Genomic DNA, 12,597 nt, shown 5'->3' with positions numbered 1-12,597 from the left:
ACTGCAAAGCTTCTGTAAGGCAAAGGACACTGTGGTTAGGACAAAACGGCAACCAACAGATTGGGAAAAGATCTTTACCAATCCTCCAACAGATAGAGGCCTTATATCCAAAATATACAAAGAACTCAAGAAGTTAGACCGCAGGGAAACAAATAACCCTATTAAAAATGGGGTTCAGAGCTAAACAAAGAATTCACAGCTGAGGAATGCCAAATGGCTGAGAAACACCTAAAGAAATGTTCAACATCTTTAGTTATAAGGGAAATGCAAATCAAAACAACCCTGAGATTTCACCTCACACCAGTGAGAATGGCTAAGATCAAAAACTCAGGGGACAACAGATGCTGGCGAGGATGTGGAGAAAGAGGAACACTCCTCCATTGTTGGTGGGATTGCAAACTGGTACAACCATTCTGGAAATCAGTCTGGAGGATCCTCAGAAAATTGGACATTGAACTGCCTGAGGATCCAGCTATACCTCTCTTGGGCATATACCCAAAAGATGCCCCAACATATAAAAAAGACACGTGCTCCACTATGTTCATTGCAGCCTTATTTATAATAGCCAGAAGCTGGAAAGAACCCAGATGCCCTTCAACAGAGGAATGGATACAGAAAATGTGGTACATCTACACAATGGAATATTACTCAGCTATCAAAAACAACGACTTTATGAAATTCGTAGGCAAATGGTTGGAACTGGAAAACATCATCCTGAGTGAGCTAACCCAATCACAGAAGGACATACATGGTATGCACTCATTGATAAGTGGCTATTAGCCCAAATGCTTGAATTACCCTAGATGCCTAGAACAAATGAAACTCAAGACGGATGATCAAAATGTGAATGCTTCACTCCTTCTTTAAAAGGGGAACAAGAATACCCTTGGCAGGGAAGAGAGAGGCAAAGATTAAAACAGAGACTGAAGGAACACCCATTCAGAGCCTGCCCCACATGTGGCCCATACATATACAGCCACCCAATTAGACAAGATGGATGAAGCAAAGAAGTGCAGACCGACAGGAGCCGGATGTAGATCGCTCCTGAGAGACACAGCCAGAATACAGCAAATACAGAGGCGAATGCCAGCAGCAAACCACTGAACTGAGAATAGGACCCCCGTTGAAGGAATCAGAGAAAGAACTGGAAGATCTTGAAGGGGCTCGAGACCCCATATGTACAACAATGTCAAGCAACCAGAGCTTCCAGGGACTAAGCCACTACCTAAAGACTATACATGGACTGACCCTGGACTCTGACCTCATAGGTAGCAATGAATATCCTAGTAAGAGCACCAGTGGAAGGAGAAGCCCTGGGTCCTGCTAAGACTGAACCCCCAGTGAACTAGACTGGTGGGGGGAGGGCGGCAATGGGGGGAGGGTTGGGAGGGGAACACCCATAAGGAAGTGGGGGGAGGGGGATGTTTGCCCGGATACCGGGAAAGGGAATAACACTCGAAATGTATATAAGAAATACTCAAGTTAATAAAAAAAAAAAGACAGCCCCGAAAACTCATACTTGTAGTATCTTTTATTCATTTCTCTTCCCTTTCCTTCAAAGGTGATTATCATAACCACAAGGAGCAGACCTGACTTCCCTTTCTCAACTATTTAGCATTGACATATTCACCAGATATTGCTCTTAGCTTTTATTGTGGAGCTTTTCAAGTATATGAAAAAGTCGGACTCATTGAATTTTCACCAAGGATGCGTAACTACTGGGGGTGTGTGTGTGAAAAGGCTTGGAGAGAGAGCCTGCTCTAGTTCACAAAAGAGCTTTCTTTCTTTGCCTGCCTAGCTGTGACTCATGTCTTCATGACTGGGACAGGAACACCTCCTACAGGTAGAGAACACTTGGTTTCAATGTATAGATACAATTGGCTCCAACACCATCTCTCTCTTCCCAAGTAGGACACACTTCAGTAGGCATTTTCAGCTGTTTTTAGGGGGAAAGCTAGGGTCCCGTATGTCAGACCTCATAGGCTTAACATAAATCACAACTATTCTCTTCCATGTCTGAGGAGGTACAGAGTTAGAGCCAGGACAGTGAGGTGGTGCTCTTGGGGGAAAATGGGTGTGAATGAAACAGTCACCATGTTGTGGGGACTTTCACTGTGCTTATTGTTGTCTACCGTCCCTAAGATTGTGTCTTCTCTCACAGGAATTTGCAGGGGAAGGTCTCCGAACTTTAGCAATTGCTTATCGAGAGCTTGATGACAAGTACTTTAAAATGTGGCAGAAGATGCTTGAAGATGCAAATTCTGCCATCGCTGAGAGGGATGAACGGATATCTGGGCTGTATGAAGAAATTGAAAGGGATTTGATGGTATAAGTTCGGAAGTGCGATGCTCTGTGCTTACTTAAGTCATTGGCTAAGTATCTTGCATGTAGCACATGGTTCTCTTTCAGTGATGGGTCACGCTTTATATGCTGGGTTCCAGATTACTATGTGTGGCTCAGCAAATCGAGCAAACTGGCTTTGTTAGCAGTAAAGTAAGCAATGGAAGTCTTCCCAAAGTAAAGGATTGTAGACTTCCTATTTACCGACCCCTAGTTGATCTTTGATACAACATATTCAGTTTCTACCTCTGCTTTCTCATGCACATTTTTAGAGCAGAAACAATTTATATAGAGAGCAGAGCTCTGAACTATTCTAGATCAGGAGTCTCTGATGACGACTTAGAGTGGGGTCTAAAATACACCCAGGAGGAGTAGAAAGCAGGGAATAATCAAACTCAGAGGTGAAATCAACCAAGTAGAAACAAAAAGGACCATACAAAGAATCAATAGAACCGGGGCTGGGGATTTAGCTCAGTGGTAGAGCGCTTACCTAGGAAGTGCAAGGCCCTGGGTTCGGTCCCCAGCTCCGAAAAAAAGAACCAAAAAAAAAAAAAAAAAAAAAAAGAATCAATAGAACCAAAAGCTGGTCCTTTGAGAAAATCAACAAGATAGATAAACCCTTAGCCAGACTAACCAGAGGACACAGAGAGTGTGTCCAAATTAACAAAATCAGAAATGAAAAGGGAGAAATAACAACAGAATCAGAAGAAATTCAAGAAATCATCAGATCTTACTACAAAAACCTATATTCAACAAAACTTGAAAATCTGCAGGAAATGGACAATTTTCTAGACAGATACCAGGTACCAAAGTTAAATCAGGAACAGATAAACCATTTAAACAACCCCACAACTCCTAAAGAAATAGAAGCAGTCATTAAAAGAGCCCATGTCCAGATGGGTTCAGTGCAGCATTCTATCAGACCTTCATACCAATACTATCCAAACTATTCCACAAAATTGAAAAAGACGGAGCGCTACCAAATTCCTTCTATGAAGCCACAATTATTCTTATACCTAAACCACATGAAGACCCAACAAAGAGAACTTCAGACTAGTTTCCCTTATGAATATCGATGCACAAATACTCAATAAAATTCTTACAAACTGAATCCGAGAACACATCAGAACAATCATACATCGTGGTCAAGTAGGCTTCATCCCAGTGATGTAGGGATGGTTTAATATATGGAAAACTATCAATGTAATCTACTATATAAGCAAACTGAAAGATAAAAGCCACACGATTGTTTCATTAGATGCTGAGAAAGCATTTGATGAAATTCAACAACGCTTCATGATAAAAGTCCTGGAAAGAACAGGAATTCAAGGCCCATACCTAAACATGGTAAAAGCCATATACAGCAAACCAGTAGCTAACATTAAACTAGAGAGAATCTTGAAGCAATCCCACTAAAATCAGGGACTAGACAAGGCTGCCCACTCTCTCCCTACTTATTCAATATAGTTCTTGAAGTCCTAGCCAGAGCAATCAGATAGCGAAAAGAGATCAAAGGGATACAGATTGGAAAGGAGAAGTCAGAATATCACTATTTGCAGATGATATGATAGTATATTTAAGTGACCCCAAAAGTTCCACCAGAGAACTACTAAAGCTGATAAACAACTTCAGCAAAGTGGCTTGGTATAAAATTAACTCAAATAAATCAGTAGCCTTCCTCTATAAAAAGAGAAACAAGCTGAGAAAGAAATTAGGGAAACAACACCCTTCATAATAGTCCCAAATAATATAAAATACCTCGGTGTGACTTTAACCAAGCAAGTGAAAGATCTGTATGATAAGAACTTCAAGCCTCTGAAGAAAGAAATTGAAGAAGATCTCAGAAGATGGAAAGATCTCCCATGCTCATGGATTGGCAGGATTAATATAGTAAAAATGGCCATTTTACCCAAAGCAATCTACAGATTCAACGCAATCCCCATCAAAATTCCAGTCCAATTCTTCCAAAGAGTTAGGCAGAAAAATTTGCAAATTCATCTGGAATAATAAAAAACCCAGGATAGCTAAAACTATCCTCAACAATAAAAGGACTTCAGGGGGAATCACTATCCCTGAACTCAAGCAGTATTACAGAGCAATAGTGATAAAAACTGCATGGTATTGGTACAGAGACAGACAGATAGACCAGTAAAATAGAATTGAAGACCCAGAAATGAACCCACACACCTATGGTCACTTGATTTTTGACAAAGGAGCCAAAACCATGCAATGGAAAAAAGATAGCATTTTCAGCAAATGGTGCTGGTTCAACTGGAGGTCAGCATGTAGAAGAATGCAGATCGATCCATTCTTTTTTTTTTTCTTTTTTTCGGAGCTGGGGACTGAACCCAGGGCTTTGTGCTTGCTAGGCAAGCACTCTACCACTGAGCTAAATCCCCAACCCCAGATCGATCCATTCTTATCAGCCTATACAAAGCTTAAGTCCAAGTGGATCAAGGACCTCCACATTGAACCAGATACATTCAAACTAATAGAAGAAATAGTGGGGAAGAATCTCGAACACATGGGCACTGTAGAAAATTTCTTGAACAAAACACCAGTGGCTTAATGCTTTAAGATCAAGAATTGACAAATGGGATCTCATAAAGCTATAAAGCTTCTGTAAGGCAAAGGACACTGTCGTTTGGACAAAATGGCAACCAACAGATTGGGAAAAGGTCTTTACCAATCCTACAACTGGTAGAGGGCTTATATCCAAAATATACAAAGAACTCACGAAGTTAGACTGCAGGGAGACAAAATAACCCTATTAAAAGTGGGGTTCAGAGCTAAACAAAGAATTTACAGCTGAGGAATATCGAATGGCTGAGAAGTACCTAAAGAAATCTTCACCATCTTTAGTCATAAGGGAAATGCAAATCAAAACAACCCTGAGATTTCACCTCACACCAGTCAGAATGGCTAAGATCAAAAACTCTGGCGACAGCAGATGTTGGCAAGGATGTGGAGAAAGAGGAACACTCCTCCATTGTTGTTGGGATTGCAGACTGGTACAACCATTCTGGAAATCAGCCTGGAGGTTCCTTAGAAAATTGGACATTGAACTACCTGAGTACCCAGCTATACCTCTCTTGGGCATATACCCAAAAGATGCTCCAACATACAACAAAGACACATGCTCCACTATGTTCATAGCAGCCTTATTTATAATAGCCAGAAGCTGGAAAGAACCCAGATGCCCTTCAACAGAGGAATGGATACAGAAAATGTGGTACATCTACACAATGGAATACTACTCAGCTATCAAAAACAATGACTTTATGAAATTCATAGGCAAATGGATGGAACTGGAAAATATCCTGAGTGAGGTAACCCAATCACAGAAAAACACACATGGTATACACTCATTGATAAGTAAATATTAGCCCAAATGCTCGAATTACCCTAGATGCATAGAACACATGAAACTCAAGATGGATGATCAAAATGTGAATGCTTCACTCCTTCTTTAAAAGGGGAACAAGAATACCCTTAGGAGGGGATAGGGAGGCAAAGTTTAGAACAGAGGCAGAAGGAACACCCATTCAGAGCCTGCCCCACATGTGGCCCATACATGTACAGCCACCAAACTAGATAAAATGGATGAAGCCAAGAAGTTCAGGCTGACAGGAACCGCATGTAGATCTCTCCTGAGAGGCAGCCAGAATATGGCAAATGCATAGGCGCATGCCAGCAGCAAACCACTGAACTGAGAACGGGACCCCCGTTGAACGAATCAGAGAAAGGACTGAAAGAGCTTGAAGGGGCTTGAGACTCTATATGAACAACAACGCCAACCAACCAGAACTTTCAGGGACTAAGCCACTACCCAAAGACTATACATGGACTGACCCAGAGCTCTAACCTCATACGTAGCAATGAATAGCCTAGTAAGGGCACCAGTGGAAGGGAAAGCCCTTGGTCCTGCCAATACTGGACCCCCAGTGAACGGGATTGTTGGGTGGAGGGCGGTAATGGGGGAGGATGGGGAGGGAGACACCCACATAGAAGGGGAGGGGGAAGGATTTGGGGGATGTTGGCCTGGAGACCGGGAAAGGGAATAACATTTGAAATGTATAAGAAATATCCAATTTAATAAAGATGAAAAAAAAAAAAGAACAATATCAACCAACCAGAGCTCCCAGTGACTAAACCACCATCCAAAAAGTACATATGGACAGACCTATTGCTCCAGCTACATATGTAGCAGAGGGTGGCCTTATTGGGCACCAAGAGAAGGAGAAGCCCCTGGCCCTTCCAAGGCTCGATGCCCCAGTGTAGGGAAATGTCAGGGACAGGAGGCAGAAAGGGGTGTGTGGGTAGGGGTATCCCCTCATAGAAGGGGCAAGGGAGATGGGATGGGGATTTATGGATGAGAAACCGGGAAAGGGGATAACATTTGAAATGTTAAAAAAAAATCTAATAAAAGAAGGAAAAAAATCATTCTTCTCAGTGACCAAGGACATTGGTAACTAGGAGTAGTAGGAAGCAGGTCTTATTGTTAGGATGAAAATGGAACAATCTTCACTTTTTATTAGAGCACCTGCTGGCTTTTGTTTGATTGTTTGTTGAGAAGGGTTCCTCCGTGTAACAGCTTTGGTTGTCCTGGAACTCACTCTGTAGACCAGGCTCTCTCATAGAGATTTGCCTGCCTTTGCCTACCAAGTGCTGGGTTTAAGGGCATGCGCCACCACTGACTGGCTACCTGGTGGCCTCTTAGTGCATGGACGGCACCACCTTTTGTCCTTCAGCTTTTTGACTACCAGCTGAGGGCTTTCCTTTGGACCCCTCCTTTGCTGCCGAAAGTGGAGAAGCAGCCAGGGACTTCTTAAATCCTTAGAGGAGTAGCTTCTACTCATTTACGCAAACATGTCACCTGAGCATGCCATCTCCTCCATGGAAATGATACCTCCCTGGGCCTCTGTTATTAAGTTGGTTTGACTTAGAAACTTCCTTTCAGATGCCTACCAGCATCCGATTAATGATTAATTTATTTATACAATAGGGTATTTTCTATATCAACATTTTGTAAGCTTCCGTCTTCTCCTGTTCCTTGACCTTTAAACTGACTGAAATACAAATGTTGCTTGTGTTCCTTGTGTGTATTAACGTCAGTTATTCTTTACTCTCTGATGAAGCTTTTAGGTGCCACAGCTGTAGAAGATAAATTACAAGAAGGTGTTATTGAAACAATTACAAGTCTATCACTAGCCAATATTAAGATCTGGATTCTAACAGGAGACAAACAAGGTAATTGGGAAATAGGTGACAGTGATGTTTGAAGAGGGGAAATTAATGCTTTTAAAAAATGTTAACCAAAAACTTAAAACAATTCATCATTTTTCTAGTCCTCTATTTAGGAAAAGTTGAAATGTAAAAAGAAAGCTTTTAAAAAATATGAACTTATTATTTAAAGACTAACCAAAATTTAATTTTAAAAAGTAACAAGTAATAAAAAATAGTTTAATAAAAATGCAAAAACTAAAGTAACAAAAATAGCTTGCATAGTACATTCTCTGGTCAGCAGAGTTTCTGTACAGTTGCTACCCCTAGAGAGAAAAATTCTCCATATAGTTTTCATGTGAGCATTGTCCTATCAGTGTTGAAGCAAGGGTCTGGAGGCCTTGTTCTCACCTTCAGTTTCTTGATGGCTGGGAGCTGTGGAGATCTAGAATATCTCAGGGTATTGAGTAAACTTCCAAGAGGCTAAGTGCACCAACTGCTTCACGACTGTTTATGGACATGTTACTGTATTCAAGCAGCTGTACCAGTGCACCTGGCTGAACAGCTGTACCAGTGCACCTGGCTGAACAGCTGTACCAGTGCACCTGGCTGAATTCCAGGATTGCCTGTGAGAGCTGAACCTCTTTTAGGAATGACCAGACACTAAATGAGTCCTTAAGAAAGAAAAAAATAGTTTACTAAGTTTTTAATCTGTTGCTAATAATGAAAGCTTAGAATTTTATGCTCTGACGTTAGGAAACAAAATACTCAGCTAACCAGCATGTACTTTAAAGACTACATTCCTTGTGTTAGGTACCCTATAAAGCATTTAGAGGTTTGCAGATGAGATAAATCAATTTTCTATATAACTATATATAAATGCCTATATTCCCATTATCTATCTGTCTGCCTGCCTGTTGTCTGTCTGTCTCTTTGTAGTTCTATGTGTAGACCTAGGGTCTCACACATGCTAAGCAAGCAATCTTCCACTCAGTTGCATAGCCCATCCTTCCTTACCTTTTGTTTTGAGACATGGTCTTGCTAAATCACCAAGGCTGGCTTCAAACCCTCCACAGAGGCAGGTCTTGAACTTTGGAACCCCTATCTGGGCCACCAGGCCTACCTACCACCACTTCTGTTTTTCTACCTAAATTATTAATTACAAAATTAAACGGCAGAAAGTTGAAGCCTGTGGTACTCAATGGATACTTACTACATGAGACTTCCTGCAGCTGACGTGTCTTGGGACCTCAGCATTTAATTACTGCAAGTACCTATGAATTTACCATTGTTTATCCCATTTCTTTGCTTTATACAAAAGATATACTGAGATTTCATTATTTGTTTTGATTTAGGATAAGATGAGCAGTTCTGTAGAACTAACTAGTGTTTCATGATTCCATATTGTTAGAACCAAATGACTATAAAATCAAAGCAGAATTGCTGAGTATGGTATAATTCCCCATGGTCTCTGACAGAACGGTTCTGGGTGGTTCTTGAATTGACTATTAAACTCCAATACCTTTCATTAAGTGGGAAAACTATAAAAGGTTGCATGCATTTGCCTTCAATTACTAGTCTATCATATTAGATTTCCTATTAGTCAAGTTTAGCATCTTGACACTTGAATGAAGTTGATTGAGGTTTCTGGTAAAAGGTTTGTTTTATATTTTCTCTTCATTGCACTATGGGATCTTAGGGTATCTAAATGAGCATTGGTTTGGGAATCTAAAGGTGGTTTTGAAAACCAAATGAGACACCATGGATTCCTAGATGAGCTGGAGAGCAGCTCAGTGAACGGCAAATTTGGTTATGGGTCCCAGGTCTCGGGCTTCTTTCCTGGTCAACTGTATTATAGAAAAGGTAACACAGTAACAGACGCCATTTTTTTTTTTTTTTTTTTTTGTCTCAGAAACTGCCATCAATATTGGTTATGCCTGCAATGTGCTCACAGATGCCATGGATGCTGTGTTTGTGATAACGGGGAACACGGCCGTGGAAGTGCGAGAAGAACTCAGGTGTGTGTTGAAGGAAAGGGAGAAAGTCTGGGAGGGGGCGGGGCCATCAGGCATTTGGGAAAGAAAGTCAGTGTGCTGCAGTCCCCACCGTTCCTGTCTGTGTAGTGTCTCTGTATGCCTCCTTAGGTCTTGTTCACGATCATCACAAAAGGTTGGTATTGGCGATGTGGCGTTGCCTTTGGGCCTCCAAAGTTTCCCAGGCGTTTTCAGGGAAGAGTCTCAAGTCACATATGTTGTTCTTCAAAACGTTCCAGGCAAAAACCTGGAAGATGAAGTGACGATGAATGGCGGTGTCACAGAATGTGCGCTTTAAAAACACCCATTTCCTGGCTTCCTTCCATCTCCGAGTCAGGTCACTGGGGTGTGGAGTACTGGAATTAGTATTTAATAGGCACCTGCAGTTTGTGATAAGATAACTTTTGAAAACTCAGCTTGTGGGGAATAGCGTAGGAGGTCAGCCCAGCCTGCTGAAGAAGTGGATTGCTTGCTGTTTGTACAGCCGCCATGTACTGCCAGAAAACGCAAGAGTGCTTGCCGCCACTGGACATCACATTTGGAGAACTAATAGTCTTACTATCTACCCATTTATTATGCTTATTTTGTTACCTAATTTGAAAGAACATTAAAAATCTACACAAGTATTTTCCTCTAAATCTGAAAAGGGCTGGCTTGTAACAGCTTTGCTCACTGTACAGCTTCTCTGATCAAAGCTTGGTGCGCAGGGAAGGAAGTCTTAGTCGGCATTTAACCAACTGATATCTGTAGATATATTCTGCTGTTGTTTCTGCCTTATCCTGAGCAGAAACGAGCTCTCACGTGCTGGTGAGATGCTCTGATAGGAGAACATGTATGTCTTTGTCAAAAAAAAAAAAAAAAGGAAACTTCATTCATTATTACTGGTATATATTTTAATTATTTGTATAATTTTAAGAAAAGTATTATTTATTCATTAACAGCACACTGACCATGTTTTTATTGGAGTTAATGATTTTCAGATAAATTTTGTGTCATTTTTACAATAGAATTCATGGGGCCTTTGGGGGAAATAGCAATACTTTGATACTTAATTAAAATATTATTTTTAAAGGGAAATTGTCATTTATGTTCATACATATACATGAGCATATATAGAATTCTGGAATTTCTATACAGATTAAAAGACCAATAAATCAAAAGTCTTTTCCCCTATTTATTTTCTGGTATAATTAGTTAATTTGCATTTTAATGATTAAAATTTAAACAGCTTTTCCCCTCAACTAGCCTACACAAATAAATCAGAGATTTCAAAAGTAGCATTCCCAGGCCTCATTGTTAGACACACAGGTTTTAAATGTGTGTATTTATTTTAGGGAAAATGAATCATGAGATCCCTTTTTAAAACAACAATAAATCTTATGACATATGCATTGAATTTGTCCAGAGGCTGAGAGAAACAAAAACAAAAAACAAACCCAGAGCAGTGTTTAATGATGGTTTCCCCAGTACTTTTGGAAGTCTAAAAATTACAAACAGGCAACAAAAACCTCCCAAAGAAAACATTAGCATCAGTGTGAACGCCCAGGGATAGAGGCAGCAGCAGTGTGAACGCCCAGGGATGGAGGCAGCATCAGTGTGAACACCCAGGGATGGAGGCAGCATCTGTGTGAACGCCCAGGGATGGAGGCAGCATCAGTGTGAATGCCCAGGGATAGAGGCAGCAGGCAGTTTCAGCTGTGGCTAAGCACAGGACCCTGCTCATTTTATGTTAGGCAATGCTTGAAGTAGCAAACAATGCCTTCGAAGAAGTCATATTTCACTGAAGGTGGATCTCTCCAAAAACAGCTTGAGGAGGAAAGGATCCATCAGAAGGGGAAGTCAGGGCAGGAACTCAAAGGAGAAATCTGAAAGCAGGAACCTGTGAGGAAACCAGAGAGGAATGCTGTTTCCTGGCTTGCTCCATGGCTCACCTCAGCGAACTTTCATACATAGGCCAGCCCTACAGTGAACACGGCCTTCCCACATTAATCATCAGCAGAGACACCCCCTCACAGACATGGCCAAGATAATCACTTAGACACTCATTAGAGGAGCTCCGTGTTCCTGTTCTGCTCCCTAAGACAACTTTAACTCATCCTTTGAGACTTGAGGAAACTTTATTTTTTCTCTTAAAATACTCATTAGTAAAATTCCCAATTGCTAGGATTTAGAGTGATATTGATGCTATGCTTTTCAAGAGTCTAATTTGGAGTTCAAAACAAAGAGTTTAACTTCTTCGTTCTGTGTCTGGTTCCCTTCCCAAGCAAGGGATGTCTCTGAGTAAAGAGACGGCCCCTGACTTCATAGGAACATCTGGAGAAGGAATAGTTGAGCTAATACTTCACGATTTCATCCAGCTACAACTGGTTGGCTACACAGATGTCACAGCTGTCATTTCACAGAAGAAATGTGGGGGAATGTGTGTTATTTATGTACTCTTGTTGGTACCTTTAAATGTTAGAATTTTCCATAAGGCGAACTTAGCAATGTATTTTAAAAATATAGACATACATGCTTTTACCCAAACACCTGTTCTAGGGATTACTTCTAAGGATATAAATGAGCAACTGCATGAATATGTAGTTGAGGAAATATTTATTCCTGCACTGGAATAGCTCATATACCCTGTTCAGTCCTGTGATAGCCACATGTCCCTGGTCTACAGTTCAGTCCTGTGATAGCCACATGCCCATGGTTTACAGTTCAGTCCTGTGATAGCCACATGTCCCTGGTCTACAGTTCAGTCCTGTGATAGCCACATGTCCATGGTCTACAGTTCAGTCCTGTGTTAGTCAGGAAGAATTTTGTTAAAATACCATCATATTAGTAAGCAATGAAATACAAAATAGTCAATAAAACCGACTTTTATTAACTTTAGAAGATGGATGACATATTTAGTTAAAAATAAGATTATAAAATATGCACAGAATGAAATGTTTTGCCAATACACACTCATGCATGCATGCACAGGCATACATGGCACTGTACATGTATCCTCCTA

General features: G+C 40.9%; 1 protein-coding gene across 13 annotated transcripts in view; it reads left to right on the top strand.

Moving 5' to 3' along the window:
- The window catches only part of Atp8b4 (ATPase phospholipid transporting 8B4 (putative)), a 204,028-nt gene that overhangs the window by 150,423 nt on the left and 41,008 nt on the right, over window positions 1–12,597 (top strand). For 11 of the 13 annotated variants that reach the window (XM_039106842.2, XM_063285310.1, XM_039106844.2 and 8 more), the window contains 3 exons: window positions 2,162–2,326; window positions 7,479–7,590; window positions 9,476–9,581. In XM_039106842.2, coding sequence (XP_038962770.1) covers window positions 2,162–2,326; window positions 7,479–7,590; window positions 9,476–9,581 — 383 coding nt within the window. The other 2 variants (XM_063285313.1, XM_039106847.2) reach the window with 2 other exon arrangements.

The sequence above is a fragment of the Rattus norvegicus genome, chromosome 3, assembly GCF_036323735.1.
Source record: "Rattus norvegicus strain BN/NHsdMcwi chromosome 3, GRCr8, whole genome shotgun sequence".
NCBI classification, from domain to species: Eukaryota; Metazoa; Chordata; class Mammalia; order Rodentia; family Muridae; genus Rattus; species Rattus norvegicus.
The sequence above is the reverse complement of the archived record's forward strand: the minus strand, read 5'-3'. Positions and strand labels throughout refer to the sequence as shown.